This window comes from Corapipo altera, unplaced genomic scaffold, assembly GCF_003945725.1.
Source record: "Corapipo altera isolate COAL_440 unplaced genomic scaffold, ASM394572v1 61167, whole genome shotgun sequence".
Lineage (NCBI taxonomy): Eukaryota > Metazoa > Chordata > Aves > Passeriformes > Pipridae > Corapipo > Corapipo altera.
Genome location: NW_020884949.1, coordinates 257,301 through 270,877, shown reverse-complemented (window position 1 = coordinate 270,877; position 13,577 = coordinate 257,301). Strand labels below are relative to the sequence as shown.

At 39.6% G+C, this 13,577-nt stretch overlaps 1 protein-coding gene across 6 annotated transcripts in view; it reads left to right on the top strand.

Annotated features, from left to right (window-relative positions):
- TRPM3 (transient receptor potential cation channel subfamily M member 3) overlaps window positions 1-13,577 on the top strand; it is a 415,263-nt gene that overhangs the window by 152,911 nt on the left and 248,775 nt on the right. For 2 of the 6 annotated variants that reach the window (XM_027662908.1, XM_027662910.1), the window contains exon 1: window positions 6,515-6,722. The exons of 2 other annotated variants lie outside the window; for them this stretch is intronic. In XM_027662908.1, the coding sequence (XP_027518709.1) occupies window positions 6,633-6,722 (90 nt within the window). In that variant the 5' untranslated portion in view covers window positions 6,515-6,632. Of the gene's footprint in view, window positions 1-6,514; window positions 6,723-13,577 lie in introns of those variants that run through there. 2 more of the 6 variants (XM_027662911.1, XM_027662912.1) reach the window with 2 other exon arrangements.

Here is a 13,577-nt window from a genome sequence, read left to right as displayed (position 1 = left end):
GGCAGTTTTGCTGTTGGTGTCTGCTGTGTGTAGGTGGAGAAGGCCAGGGGGTGGCTGGGCTCCTTCTTCCCCCCTCCGGGGGATGAGGGGAGCCCTGCGGCCCCCCAGCTCTGCCTAGGCCAGAGTTAGAGACAACATCTAGAGTGTGTGCTGTGAAGGAAGAGATTCACAGCACCTGAGGTAAGAGGAGAGAGGCAGGCTTTGCAGCCAAGCCCTCTCCCCCCTCCTTCCTGCAATTAAGCTGTGGAGGGGGGCTTTTCCTTTCCCTCTGCTGTAAAGTGGAGGAGAGGCTCAACTTGAAGCTGAGCTGAGAGACGGGCTGGAGGAGGAGGCTCGGTTCTCGGGAGAAGAATCCCAGGCAAAATTGGAGATGTGCCAAGAGCTCGGAAGTTGCCCTGCCGAAGCTGATTGGGGCAGTCGAAAACTGACTTGGAGGACGCTTGATAAGCTGAACTACACTGCAGCAGCCTACGAACCAAGGTATGAGACTGAGAAAGAGAGATCACACAGCAGACCGAGGAGAAAGGACTCAAAGCTACTTTCTTGGACTTCGTGAGGAGGAAAAGCTTCCACAAGCAGCTGGAGCTTGATGAGGGGGGAGCGTTCGGGCCCAGAACACTCCCACGAGGGAGAGACTGGTTACTTCCCAGCCTGAAAAGGCTTCTCCTGGACTAAAGTTAAAGGGAGGGGCTTAAAGGACTGATAGAAGTGTAATATATATATATATATATATATCTGCTTTTAGTTTGTATAGTATTTATTTGTGTAAATAAATGTACATACTTCCCTCCTCCCCTGTAGAAGTCTCTGGCCTGAACCTTTCTCTCCGGTGTTGGGCTAAATTGTGGAAGGGGGTGGGGGGAAGCCTGGAAATTGGATTCTGGATTTCTAATGTGGCTCACACTGCCACACACACCTATAAAACTTGGGGTAAAGAAAGAATACCCTTAATTCTGACTTTTTGCCCAGTTGCCAAAAGATATAACTTATAGCTACATACAATACTGTTTATATATGTGCTTGAAACGGTCTATAGAATCATTTCCATCTATGAAAAATTATTTGATTAACATTTTATAAGTATTTATACATTACATTACATTAGTATGTGTGTCTGTGCCTGGGGAAGAGGGAATTATGAGCATGTGGCAGAAGACCTGTGAAATACCTTAGCAAAGATAACAGCAGAAAAACTACCTCAGGCACGCAGTGAATAGAAAAGATATGAGAGCAGTGGATTAATTTTATAATTTAATTACCTATCGAGTTAAACTTCAATAAAATTTGGGTCTATTAAGATGTTATGGCAGGCATAAAATTAAATATAGTTCATCCAAACTTTATAACATATACTTATCTTTCTATTCTCTGTTTTTTGCAAGAAATCACATGAAATGAACATAAATAAATTGAAATATGAGTGTGTTGAAAAAAACACTATTGCTGTTATAAATGTAGCCTTCTGTTTATTGATGTGCTCTTCAATATTGTTTAGTTTACAGACCTGCAAAGGAGCTGGATAGTAAGGTGACTGATGGTTCTTGACTATACCTGTGGAACGACTTGTTAGCTCTGGCTTTTACATAAAAGCTTCTGAATTACTTCTTTTCCTATTGCCATCCTGCCATTTCCTCTACAAACCTAGGAGATGACCAAAGTGTGCTATGAAGAACTTGCACATCTGCATCAGCATACAGATATGCTGATGTAGTAGTCCCGTGATGAGCACTGCAAGCAAAGGGGCGCAAGGGTAGTTCCAGTTTGTCTGGTATTTACTCTCCCATTGGGCAGTCAAGCCCTTGGGAAAGAAGGAAAGGTTCTCCTTGGCAACACCTTGGCATGCCTTGGCAATGTGGCTCTCTATCTACATTGTGAAGATCTGTCTTTCTTCTCACAGATCCTGTATTTAGGCCTTTGACATGATCCCCCACAACATCTTTCTCTCTAAATTTGAGAGATATGGATTTGATGGGTGGATTGTTCAGTGGATGAGGAATTTTCTGGATGGTCAAAGCCAGAGGGTAGTAGCCAATTTTCTGATGGACACTGGTGGCAATAGTTGTCCCTCAAAGGTACTTACTGGGACCAGTACTGTCATCTTCAGCAGTGACATGGACAGTGGGATTGAGTGCACCCCCAGCAAGTTTGCAGACACCACCAAACTGAGTGGTGTGGTTGACACATGAAGGATTACATCCAGAGGGACGTGGACAAGTTTGAGAAGTGGGCCCACAGGAAGTCCATGAGGTTTCACAAGGCCAAGTTCAAGGTCCTACACCTGAGTTGGGGCAAACTCCAGTATGCATACAAGTTACAGGATGAATGGAGTGAGAACAGCCCTGCTGAGAAGGACTTGGGGTTGCTGGTGGATGAGAGGCTGGACATGAGTCAGCAATTTGTGCTTTCACAGCCCAGAAAGCCTATAGTATCCCGAGCTGCATCAAAAGCAGTGTGGTCAGCAGGTCAAGGGAGGTGATTCTGCCCATCTGCTCTGCTCTGTTGTGACTCCACCTGTAGTACTGTATTTAGTTCTAGGGTCTTCAGTACAGAGAAGGGCCACAAAGATGATCAGGAGGCTGGAGCACCATTCCTATGGGGAAGGGCAAAGAGAGTTGGGGCTGTTCCACCTGGAGAAGAGAAGGCTTCAGGGAGGTCTTATAGTGGCCTACCAGTAGCTGAAGGTGGCCTATAACAAAGCTAGAAACAGACATTACATAAGATATAAGGAAGAAGTTTTTTGCAATTAGGGTGGTAAAATACTGGGTGCCCAGAGAGGTGGTGGATGCCTCATCTCTGGAAACATTCAAGGTCAAGTTGGACAGAGCTCTGAGCAATCTGAGCTACTCGAAGATGTCCCTGCTCACTGCAGGGGTGTTACACTAGATGACCTTTAAAGGTCCTTTCCAACCCAAACTGTTCTATAATTCTATGATTTTATAATTCTGTTCCATGATGTACATGGGAAGAACAGGTGTGATATCATGGGAAAACTCTTCTGCCTGACATCTCTCACATTAGGCAATGGCCACGCAGAAGAGGTTGTTTTCTACCCTGCTGACCAATATATCTCTCTAGCTTCCTATATCTCTCTAGTTTCCTATATCTCTCTAGTCCAGCCCCTTCTGCCTTTCATTTTCGCCGAATCTCTTATTTCATAAAGGAATTGTTGCTTGGACAGGATAGGAGAACAGCGGCTGGGTTTGCTTATAATACCTTGTTTAATGTTTACTCTCAGGTTGAAAATGTTGTACGTTGCTAATGTGCTCAGAGAGGTCTGGATGTTTCTCAGCCACTTTCTGTTCTGTAGCATTCCCAGAGGTGTTAAATTTTACCATATCAGAGCTTTCCAAGTGTAGAATTATTATCACATTAGATTGCAGTAATCCAAAAAGAAGTAGTCAAAAAATGCTTTCCATTAACAATAGAGTTTAGAAAAATCTGCAATATCTCTGTATTGCAGGAAGCAATAGAATTTATCTTCTATTTGGTATGCCTTTCTGTGGTACCAAAGGTGCTCCTTCACAAGACACAAAGAACTAGATATGAATACTGATCGTGCAGTGATCATACTTCCAGGACAAAGTTTAAATATGAAAGTGGCAGCTCCATCTTTTAAATCTAACAAAGTAGGAACCTAAATTCTAGTGGGATTGCTACATCTTTCCATCTCCTAATAGGCCTCAGATTGTAGAAGAGCTGAGCTGAGCACTTGCTTTTTCTGACAGGAAAAGGATAAGAGATTTCAACTCTGACTTTTTCACTGAATTGGCAAGCCCCCCAAACCACATAAAAAACCATCATATCCCTAATCTTTCACTATATTTTTAACCTTTGCTGTCAGAATGTCTGAAAAGAAAACTTTTCAGAATTTTCTTCTTTACCTCCCAACCCTTCACCATTTATGCTTACCAAAAACTGATGGAGGCTCCTGGGAATACAAAGAAAACTCCTTGCTTCAGTTTCCTCAAATTTACACTCAATAGCCTCAAAATCACAACAGTATTACTTATAGGTAAGAAATATTCATTAAAAATAAAATTAAAAGTGTTTAAATTATCTATCCATGTCATGATAATGTCCTTTCCACCAGTTTCCTCACTGCGACTGATAGAAATTCATATTCTTGCACTCACTTTCTGCAAATACAGATGACTAGGCAAGGCACAAGGCCATGGAAATCAGGCCTGTGATAAAAGGTTGGTGTGTATTAAACGCTGCACTAGAAAACAACTCTTGTCCCTAAGGTACTGTTTGCAGAAGGCAGCAATGATAGAGCTCATCTCAGAGACAGGAAGCTCTGTGCAAGCTAGAAGACACATTGCGCTCACTATTTTTAGTTTATTAAAGCTATCTGTTATGTTTCTTCATTGTCTTCATCTCTCTAGCATCTTCAGAGAATTATTACTCTACTCATTGTAAAGAAGGGCAGCATGCTATGATTACTCTGTCTTCATTGTCCCTAGTACACATGTCCCTAGCATATTTTGTTTTATTGCAGATGCTTAATGCAAAATGGATGTGAAAAGCTCAAGGTAATGCTGAGTTTGGTACCTTTCCAAGAAACTTTCCTGATCCTCAAGGGTAAAAAAACCTGTCAGTATGTCTTGAGAGGGTGTGGGACAGGGGAAAGCCATGGACTTGGGAGTTGTGAGTTCTTGTTTCTGATTTGAGTCTTTTGCTTTCTTTTAACTATGAACTCCAAAAGCTTAATCACTGGATATGATTACCTTTATAACTAAACAAAGTTAACATGCTGTACATCTTTTAAGGTGTATGCTATTTTAAGTCAAAATTTTTTTTTTCTACCTATTTAATTTTGCCTCATTTATAGAACCTTGGAAAAGAAGTTTTAGCTAATTATACTTACTTACTCAAGTTCCATTTCACTATCAATAGCAAGGGTTTTTTCCTCCTTTCATGAAACAAATACATTAAGAGCTCAAGCAAGAGATGTTTAAATATGTCTAATTTAAACTAGCTGCTCTACCATAACCAGAAATTCATCTGCACAAATTTTGCCACAAAGTAATGTCTCCTGGTGTCCTACCCTTTCTTTTCCACACACAACTCATGGTCTAATCCCTGCACCTTTGAAGTTCTATAATTTTGCCATGTATAGTGGGGTGGAACAGGTGGCTTTTCTGGTGCATAATCAGTTTTGCACTATGTTCTGGGACATTATATTCTGGGCAGAATTTTTAATCTAACACTGAGGTTGAATAAAAATATTCATAAAATTCTTGAGAGGGTGCAGTGAAGAGGAGCTGGCTGGAATGCATAAGTTCCAAAGAAACAGTACCCTTGATCTCTTTACCCTCATTTGGAGAATTATTTAGCTTTTGCTGATCAATGTAGACACGATACTAAGAATTAATTATAGAGGAGAAAAATATGTCCATTAAGGTTAAAAGGAAATGTGAAAATGGCAGATCAATGAAACTAGCCAAGTAAATTGAAAGTGCATTTTCCAACCTGAGTTATGAGGGACTTAAACTTTACTGAGAAGTAGCTGGTTTTGTCCATAATCTGAGTAAAAACTGGTAATTACTAGCAAAATGAAAAATCACCATTGCTTTATAGGCTTTCTTTTACAATTTCTAACTCTTCCTTCGTGTAATCTTCATCCTATAAGAAAAATAGTGGGGAAAAGGATATCTCTTCTTTAGCTGGAGAGCTGCCATTAAGAATATCTTCATTATCTGGGAGGGCCATTTAGTGCCCAAGATGGAAATATGTTTTTCTATACTTGAATTGCTCCAGCAATATTACTTCATGTTGTTTGCATGTCTCTGAAAGAATTACTTAGGGTACACAATATTAAAATGAGCTGAATTCTGACTTGGTTTTTGGTTTTTTTGGGTTTTTTTTTTGTTTTGTTTTTTTTTTTGTCCAGGATGCGCATGTTAGCACTCATGCTCTTATAGTACAGCTTCTAACTCCTGCCACTTGCTGCTAGTGCACTCATTGTGCCAGATTAATGAAATGCTTTCTAGGTCCATTGTATCAGTAAATCAAGTGTGAATTTATTTTCCCTCTGTCAGTCTGTTGTCTGAGGGTTGGCCCCTCCTCCCCTCATGCCGGTTTCCCCCTCCTCGCAGCGCTTTGGGAAAGAAAGTGCAGGTACCCCTCCCTTGCTTTATTTAAATTCAATTCCTTCTGCCCTGCTTTTGGCCCGGGGAAGCGCATGAGCGAGGCGGGAGGCTCGGCTGAGCCTGACTAACCTTGCTTCTCCCGGAGGCGGGCGGGAGGGAGCGTGGCCGATAGCGCCACATCCCGGTTTTCTTACGGGCTGCCCCTCTCTGCTCACAGGGCAGCTTGCCCAGAGCCACGGGCGGATCGCCTCCACCTTCCAGCCGCATTTGGCATGCATGAGCACTGCCGTCCCCGCTCAGGAGGCTGCTGCTGGAGGAAGGAGGCTCGGCGGCTGGCGCTGCCCCCCCCGCTCGCCCAGCCTTGCCCAGCCCAGCTCAGCCCAGCCCAGCTCAGTTCAGTCAAGCCCAGTCTCTGCCCTGCGGCACCGCGGGCCCGGGCGGGACGCGCCCATCGTGGGATGCCCGCGCCCCGGAGGGCGGATTCCGCGGTAGGCGCTGTCAGGTCTGCGATTGATCTCCCGGTGGGATTTGTGGACAGTCATGAATCAGACCGATGCTCCCCGGCCACTCAACTGGACCATCCGGAAGCTGTGCCATGCCGCCTTCCTCCCCTCGGTCAGGCTCCTTAAGGTATGGTGAGAGCCCTCTTTGCGTTCGGGAACTGGTGTCCGCCGCTCAGCACCTGTCTGCAGGACTGCAGAGGCTGTTGCTGGAAAGTTGACTCAGAAATAGTCCCAACTTTAGTATTAATTACCTTCCCTGCTACCTTTGAAACCCCTTGTGAACACCTGAAGATACCAATATTGTTTGTCGGTACTCTGTTCAGCATGTTTGGCTCTCGAGAAAGGTCTGTAAGAGGGGTGAAAAGGAAAAGAGGGATGATGGATATCTGTGCTGCTATTTGCCTTGTCTTAAAAAAATCAAGATGTGAACTTCTAGGGATGAAGAAGGTGTCTGTTTCTAAGGCGTGTTCCTTTGTGAGCAGTCCTCTGCTATGTGTTCTTTGGGTTATGTAGTCCCTAAGAAATACCTGAAGGTCCAGTACTACTCACACCAACTTGTAAGTGGAGCAATATGTCAGTGAAAAAAAATTATCTTGGCTTGCTGAAAGCTGTACATGGGAATAAGGTCAGTTAAAGACTGGCAGTGCAGACAGCATCAGTGAAACTACCTGATTTTTTATTTGTTTAAACCAAGTGTTAGAGTTTTGATGGTGCTTTTGAAAGTGTTTTTAAATGTGCCTTCCTAGGAAATAATTATTTTCTATTTCAAAAAATTATTTGGGATTATATAGTGTGGAGGGCTCTTAGTCACAGCATGCAGAGTACCACTACTACTGCACACCCCACTGAAGCCGTTTTAGAGGCATTTGTAGCTGGAAAACAAAATATCTTGAATCAACTTTTTGATGGAAAAAGGTTACATTAAGCTGAAAAGTCTTCTTTTTTATTGGAACATCTAAATTAATTGGATAGTACAATGAAATTTTTAACAATGTAGTAATTTCCCGGTAGGCTTTATTTTATAAAATGTTAGACTCATTACACTATTTATCTCATTTCATCTTAGTATTTGATAGTTTGGCTTTGAAATTAATATACAGCCAAAAAATGTGTTTATTCTAACACTGTATTAACATTTGATATAACCATCTGATTTTATGTGAGTAGCTTGGAAATTAGGTCAGTTCTTACTACTGTAACATGCTTGAACAGTGTAGTGTATGACAGTGCACTTAGCAGACATATTTTGTATGTATAATTATTGTATATGTGATGCATAAGTGACCATCCTGTATATCGTAAAGGTATTTGTCACGTCCTTACAGGAGCAGGTTACAGTATCAAAATACTTCTGTTTCAAAACCAGATGTATGGCTGCTGGGAGCAGCTCCAAAGAACAAAAGAAAGACAAAAGTTAGATTGCTGAAAAATCAAAATATAACTAATACAGAACAAATCAGAGGGTGGTGTTGATTGTTCTGTAAAGGCTTCCCCCCAGCCCCAGAAGCACACATGAGAATATGCAAACTCTACAAGTCAGATACCTTTAGGAAAACATAATTTTGCCCAGATGTGAGAGCTCAGATGTGGGGAATTTTACCATCATTCTCAAAACCGGTGGGTCAGGGGGTGAGCGGGGTAATCTGCAGTATTTGGGTTTTGGCAGGTAAATGTCGCCCCATGTGTATGGTTTCTCTTCATTGCATATTTTAAGGATGAACATTGGGATTAATTATTAAAAGAACTGACTAAAAAAGATTTTCTGAAGATGCAGCTATAATCTGTTAGGAATAGACAGTGAGTGGACCCAGCAGAATTAACAGCAGGGAAAATAACCAGAGATAAGCAACCTCTGCACAGAGGGGTGTGTGAGGTGTGGGAGAGACCAAGGCAAAGGAGGTGGGACTCTGGCTCCTTCTCAGCTCATAAGCAGAGCTGGTTGATTGGAGAGGGAAATGCATACATCAGCATCTTCTAGGCTCCCAGAGAGCTTAAAATTTTGCTTGTTATCTTTGTCTTTTATTATTTAGGGTGTTTAAAGCAAGCGATTGACATAAGAACAGGACCCCATTGACTTAATTCCAACAGCCAACCTGAAGAAATTCTTCATCAAGGGAAGACTAATAACAGCAGCATTAAATTACCAGAGAATTAATATAAATATTTTCCTGTTTTTCCTCAGGAAAATTGAAAATTTTTATATATAGGAAGTATTCTTTTCTCTTTTGTATCTTTCTCCAAAAAATAAAAAAGACAACTTCGTTTTTTTCTTTTTCTAAATGAAAAGTGCTCCTTTAAATCCAAGCACATTGGAAGGGCAAGTGCAATAATTTAAGCTCATTTTTTTTAATTGCCCAGTTTCCAATTGGATTAATTAGTCTTAAGGACTAATACAATATTGTTTTTAAGTAAACATTCACTAGACTCTTTTCTATGTATCTTTTCTCTTCAGAGAATGCCCTCCATAACAGAGTGAACTTTGCATATGTTATGGCATATTTTTATTATTATATGCTTTTCTATCATTGCCAAACTCTATTTCAATGTGCAATGTAAATTTATTAAGTGTACAAAAATATCAGATATTGTACTGTCTTTGTCATTTCTATACTTTATTTTAATCTACTAGAGCATAAAAGCTAAATGACACCATTAAGTTCTATGATATACCTCATTCTGAAGAGTGAGGGATAGCAGAGATTTCCTGTGTTAATACATACAAAAAATCACTGTGGCATACTTGGACCTTTGTAATAGAAAACATGAACTTTTCAATTAATTCTGTGTCTTCTCAATGAGGAGTTTTAAAGAACTTTAAACTCAAGTTCTTATCCTGTGGATACAATTTTAAATGTATGATTCTAGTGCTTTCACACTAGAATCTGGGGCTTGCATGGAGGCAAGGCTCTTTGTGTTCCTAACAGATCTGTCAGATTGTCTTGAAATTATACTAATTAAAATAGTTTCAATAGTTTAATGGTTTAAAATATATACTAAAAAGAGTTATTCAGCAGGTAGGTTGTGCTCTTTTTCCATCCTGTTGAATTGGTGTGCACCGCTCTGTTACCTGAATTAACATTTGATAGAGCTCTGGCCACAGTAGTCTTGTATCATTTAGATAAGATAGCTCACTTGTAGATGTTGTCCAGTTTTGGTCCCTGTACTTTTCTTCCAGGCATGTATTCCTGTTCTAACCCACTTCACTAATATCCTCGTTTGTAGATGTGGTTCTATAATTCTATTTTCTCAGTTTTTCATTTTCTGACAGGCACACAGAGTACTAGGAGCTGTATTTGAAGTACAGATTGAAACAAATTATTAGACAAGATTTTTACCACTTGCATAAAAGTCTCATTTTTCCCTCTAATAATTATTTTCTCTAGCACGTTCCATGCTGATACTTTTTGTAGTTGTTTCAATATGCTTAAACACATGCTAGCACACTGTCTAGTGCCTTCCTATCTGAAGTAAGGAGTAAGAAGCATATATAAGCATATATGCAGAGGTGGCTTTGTGCAGAACCATCATTCTTCTGAGATGATCAGGTTAGTTTTAGAGAAAATGGACATTTTAGAACAATGTTGTGTGCTCTTAAAAATGAGTGAATGTCATCATACTACTGAAGATTTCACTAAAAGGACCCCATGCCCTAGAAGAGACTTCAGATGTTGCACTTCTGCTTGAAACAGAGATAATACATACCATGCAATCAAGAAATGGTCAATATGTTAAAGAAAAATAAATAAATAAACTGAGAGTAGACAGAGGACTGAAAAATAAAAGATGCATAATGTGCAACACCAGAGGCTTATAGATGGGCAAGTGTACAACATTTGAAAAGCAACAAATTACCCGGCCTTCTTTTTTTTTTTTCTTAATAAGACTACTAAATTTTTTCATAATGAATTTGACTTGCATGTCAGTAAGTAAGCTTGTAAGACTGGAAGTTTGGAAGGGCCAGGGGAAAGGAAACTGAGTGAATCAGAAGAAACATTGGAGGAAATCTTTGGATATTTTCTTGCCAGCATACCACTAAGTAAAAATGCCAACTCAACTCTAGCAAATAAAGAGTAGCCTAACCTAGCTCTCTGAACTGGTGGAAGTTTAAAGAATCAGACATTAAATTTCTTATCAAATGAGAAACTAGATTTTGTTTTTGTTAGTTATTTTTAGTTAATTGCCCTACCAAGAATGTATAAGATGACCCAAAAGAAAACTAAAAAGCTGAATAATAGCTCATTAGAATGAGACACAGTGTCTTTTAATACAAACTTCTGACTAGTCTGATATATGTGGATATAGTACTAGTGTCCTAGTGCTCTGTGTGGACAATATTTTTCCTACAGCAAGTTTGGTTATGTCCATAAAGAAGGTATCTACAGGAATAAAGACTGGGGAATATGTGGCAGACTTCACTAAGGTACATGGCGAAATACCACAGTGTTCAATAGCTTAAACAGCTAAAATTACATTACTATTCGATTACCAAATACAATTTTATTTCAGGATAATTTAAAAAGATCTGATTTGGTAAACTGAGTGAAAAAATTGCTTCTCCATAACGGTGGAAGAATGAATTGTGTTCTTTATAAAAAAGAAAATATTTATACTTTTGAACCCCATACTGTGAGAAAAAGTGACTACAAGAGAGGTGAAAACTGTATCTTTTGGATGTGATTTTATTCCTCACATGGATTGCAGAGTTGGTTTGTTTTAAAAAGGTTATTGGACTGATAGAATACTCCTATATTTCAGGAAAGATACTTTTGATAAATGATTTTTTAAAATATTTTAAGTATATTTGTGTGCCATAATTGTGAGATTGTAATGTTAGATTGTGTTATGATCTTTAAAAACAGAGGCATAAGCTTTTTATGCTGTTTATTCACTAGCAATGAGAAAATGAGCAGAAATCTAAACACAAAGGCAGTCAAAATGTGTAGGTTTTTCTGCTCTTGGCTAGTATTTTGATGTCCAGTTGGCAGTGAGGTCTTCTAGCTTATTAGTGCTTAATAGGTAAGAATTTTATTATTTTAGTTAATTTACTATATCCACCTTTCAAACTGCAACAAAATGAGTCTTGACTGAAAAACTGATATTCTTGGCACGAATCCTAGTGCATACAGTGATCATTACTGAGGTGGTTTACTAAATGTTTTTGAAAGTGATACACACTTTACTGATAGTAAAATTAGGGTAGTAGTTTACCTGTGTCTGCACTCAGCTGCTTACTGACTTAAATTGTAATAATGAATGAGCCATCCTTGTACATCCTTCAGGAGAATTTGATGCATTTTGGGAAGGAATCACAGTTCAGCCCTTAAGACCAGAATGCCTGACACGCAGACATGTAGAAAATACCAGTCACTGTGACTTTTTTTTTTAATAAATTCACTAATAGAAAAACTAGTCACACCTGTAGGTATGGTTGGGATGCTGTATGTGGTGTGAAATACACATGAGTTTTAGGAGTGCATGTAAGTTCTATTCAGAAAGAAATTATTGGAGAAACACACTTCTTTTCCTGTCAGAAAGAAAATAGTTGTTCGCATTTGTGATACATGTTGCATGTTTCTGACTTATTTGTCATTAGAAGCCCAAAAGCCATGTTTCTAGAAAAGAAAAAGATTCAGCTTTCTGTTATCCGTTCTGCTCCTTGTGCCATCAGTTTCACCATTCAAGGATGACAGAAGAGAGACCTGGGGCAGGGCATTACTATGTCTTTGCAGTCTCCTGTTTTGTTGTCAATAAATTCATTTTACACCCCAAATTAGGGGAGCAATGGGTGTTACAATGTAGCTTCACAGCCCCTTTGCGCAGGTGTGCTTGCATTACTGCTGCTCAGCTGTCAGCTGTGCCTCTGGTACTTCACATTGTATAACCAAGCAATGGCAGAATGGCGAAGACACTTCCCAGCTGAGGTTGAATTGATAATATACATTTTGGAGGTTGCACATTCTCAAAAGCTGCTTATTTCTTGAAGTCGTGCCTCTCATCAGCAGTGAGATGAGCTGATCCTTTTTGTGCGGCAACCAGGCATGATCACGTGTAAGGAGTTTCTGACGGATTATGTCAGTTCATTTCTTCTGAAAGGAGAGGAAATGTGGAAGTCGATAATGATTTTTTCATTTTATATAAACAAGTAGTCACTCTGTGTAGTTAATTCTTTGGTGCAGTGTACATTTTTTATGTGATCACAGGTGAATCAGAGAGCGTTAGCTGTTTGCTTTATTGACTGAATCTTTTCCGTGAATATGACTCAGGCTGATGACCACTGACTTTGAATAGATGTAGCACCAAATTAGTTTCCACAAAAAGAATTGTATTCCCGATTAAGAAAAAGAGAAAGTGAGAGATAAAAACGAAGTGTGGCGGTAGAAGTCATGTTTCCATGGAAGAGCCTACATGTGAAAAGTAGACACACCTTGAAGGCAGAGACTGTGATCTCCTAATGCCATGTAGAGGGAAAAATGATTCTGACTTTCAGGTTAGAAAAGATGCAAAGTTTTTTATGTGAATGCAAACTTTCTTCTTTTAAACCAGAGAATTTTAGGGGATAAAAAAAAAAGCTTTTTCTTTCTAGATATGTCACTGCCATGAGAGCGCTTTTCAAAAAAGAAGTGATAGAAAAGGTAATACAAAATTTTCAGTCTTGATGCAGCAGCTACAGTACAAAAATACTTGGCTGTTTTAAAATAAGGATCCTTCAACTGCTACAGGTTTTTATCCTCTTGCACCTCAATATTATTTTCAGTGCTTTCTGTAAATCCAGCTGTTTCATCTTTACCTTCATCTTAGAAAATAGAGTGAGATTTTGCCTTCTTCTGTACCACATGGCAAATGGGTTACAGTGATGAAGATATCAGAGGTATCAGAGAAGTACTCCAGGATTTTCCACTTTTCCTGCACGCAGAAGGTTTTGGCTTATAAATGATCTCTGCTTCCCATGAGCCTGAGCCTTTTCAGATTTGAGTACTTAAAG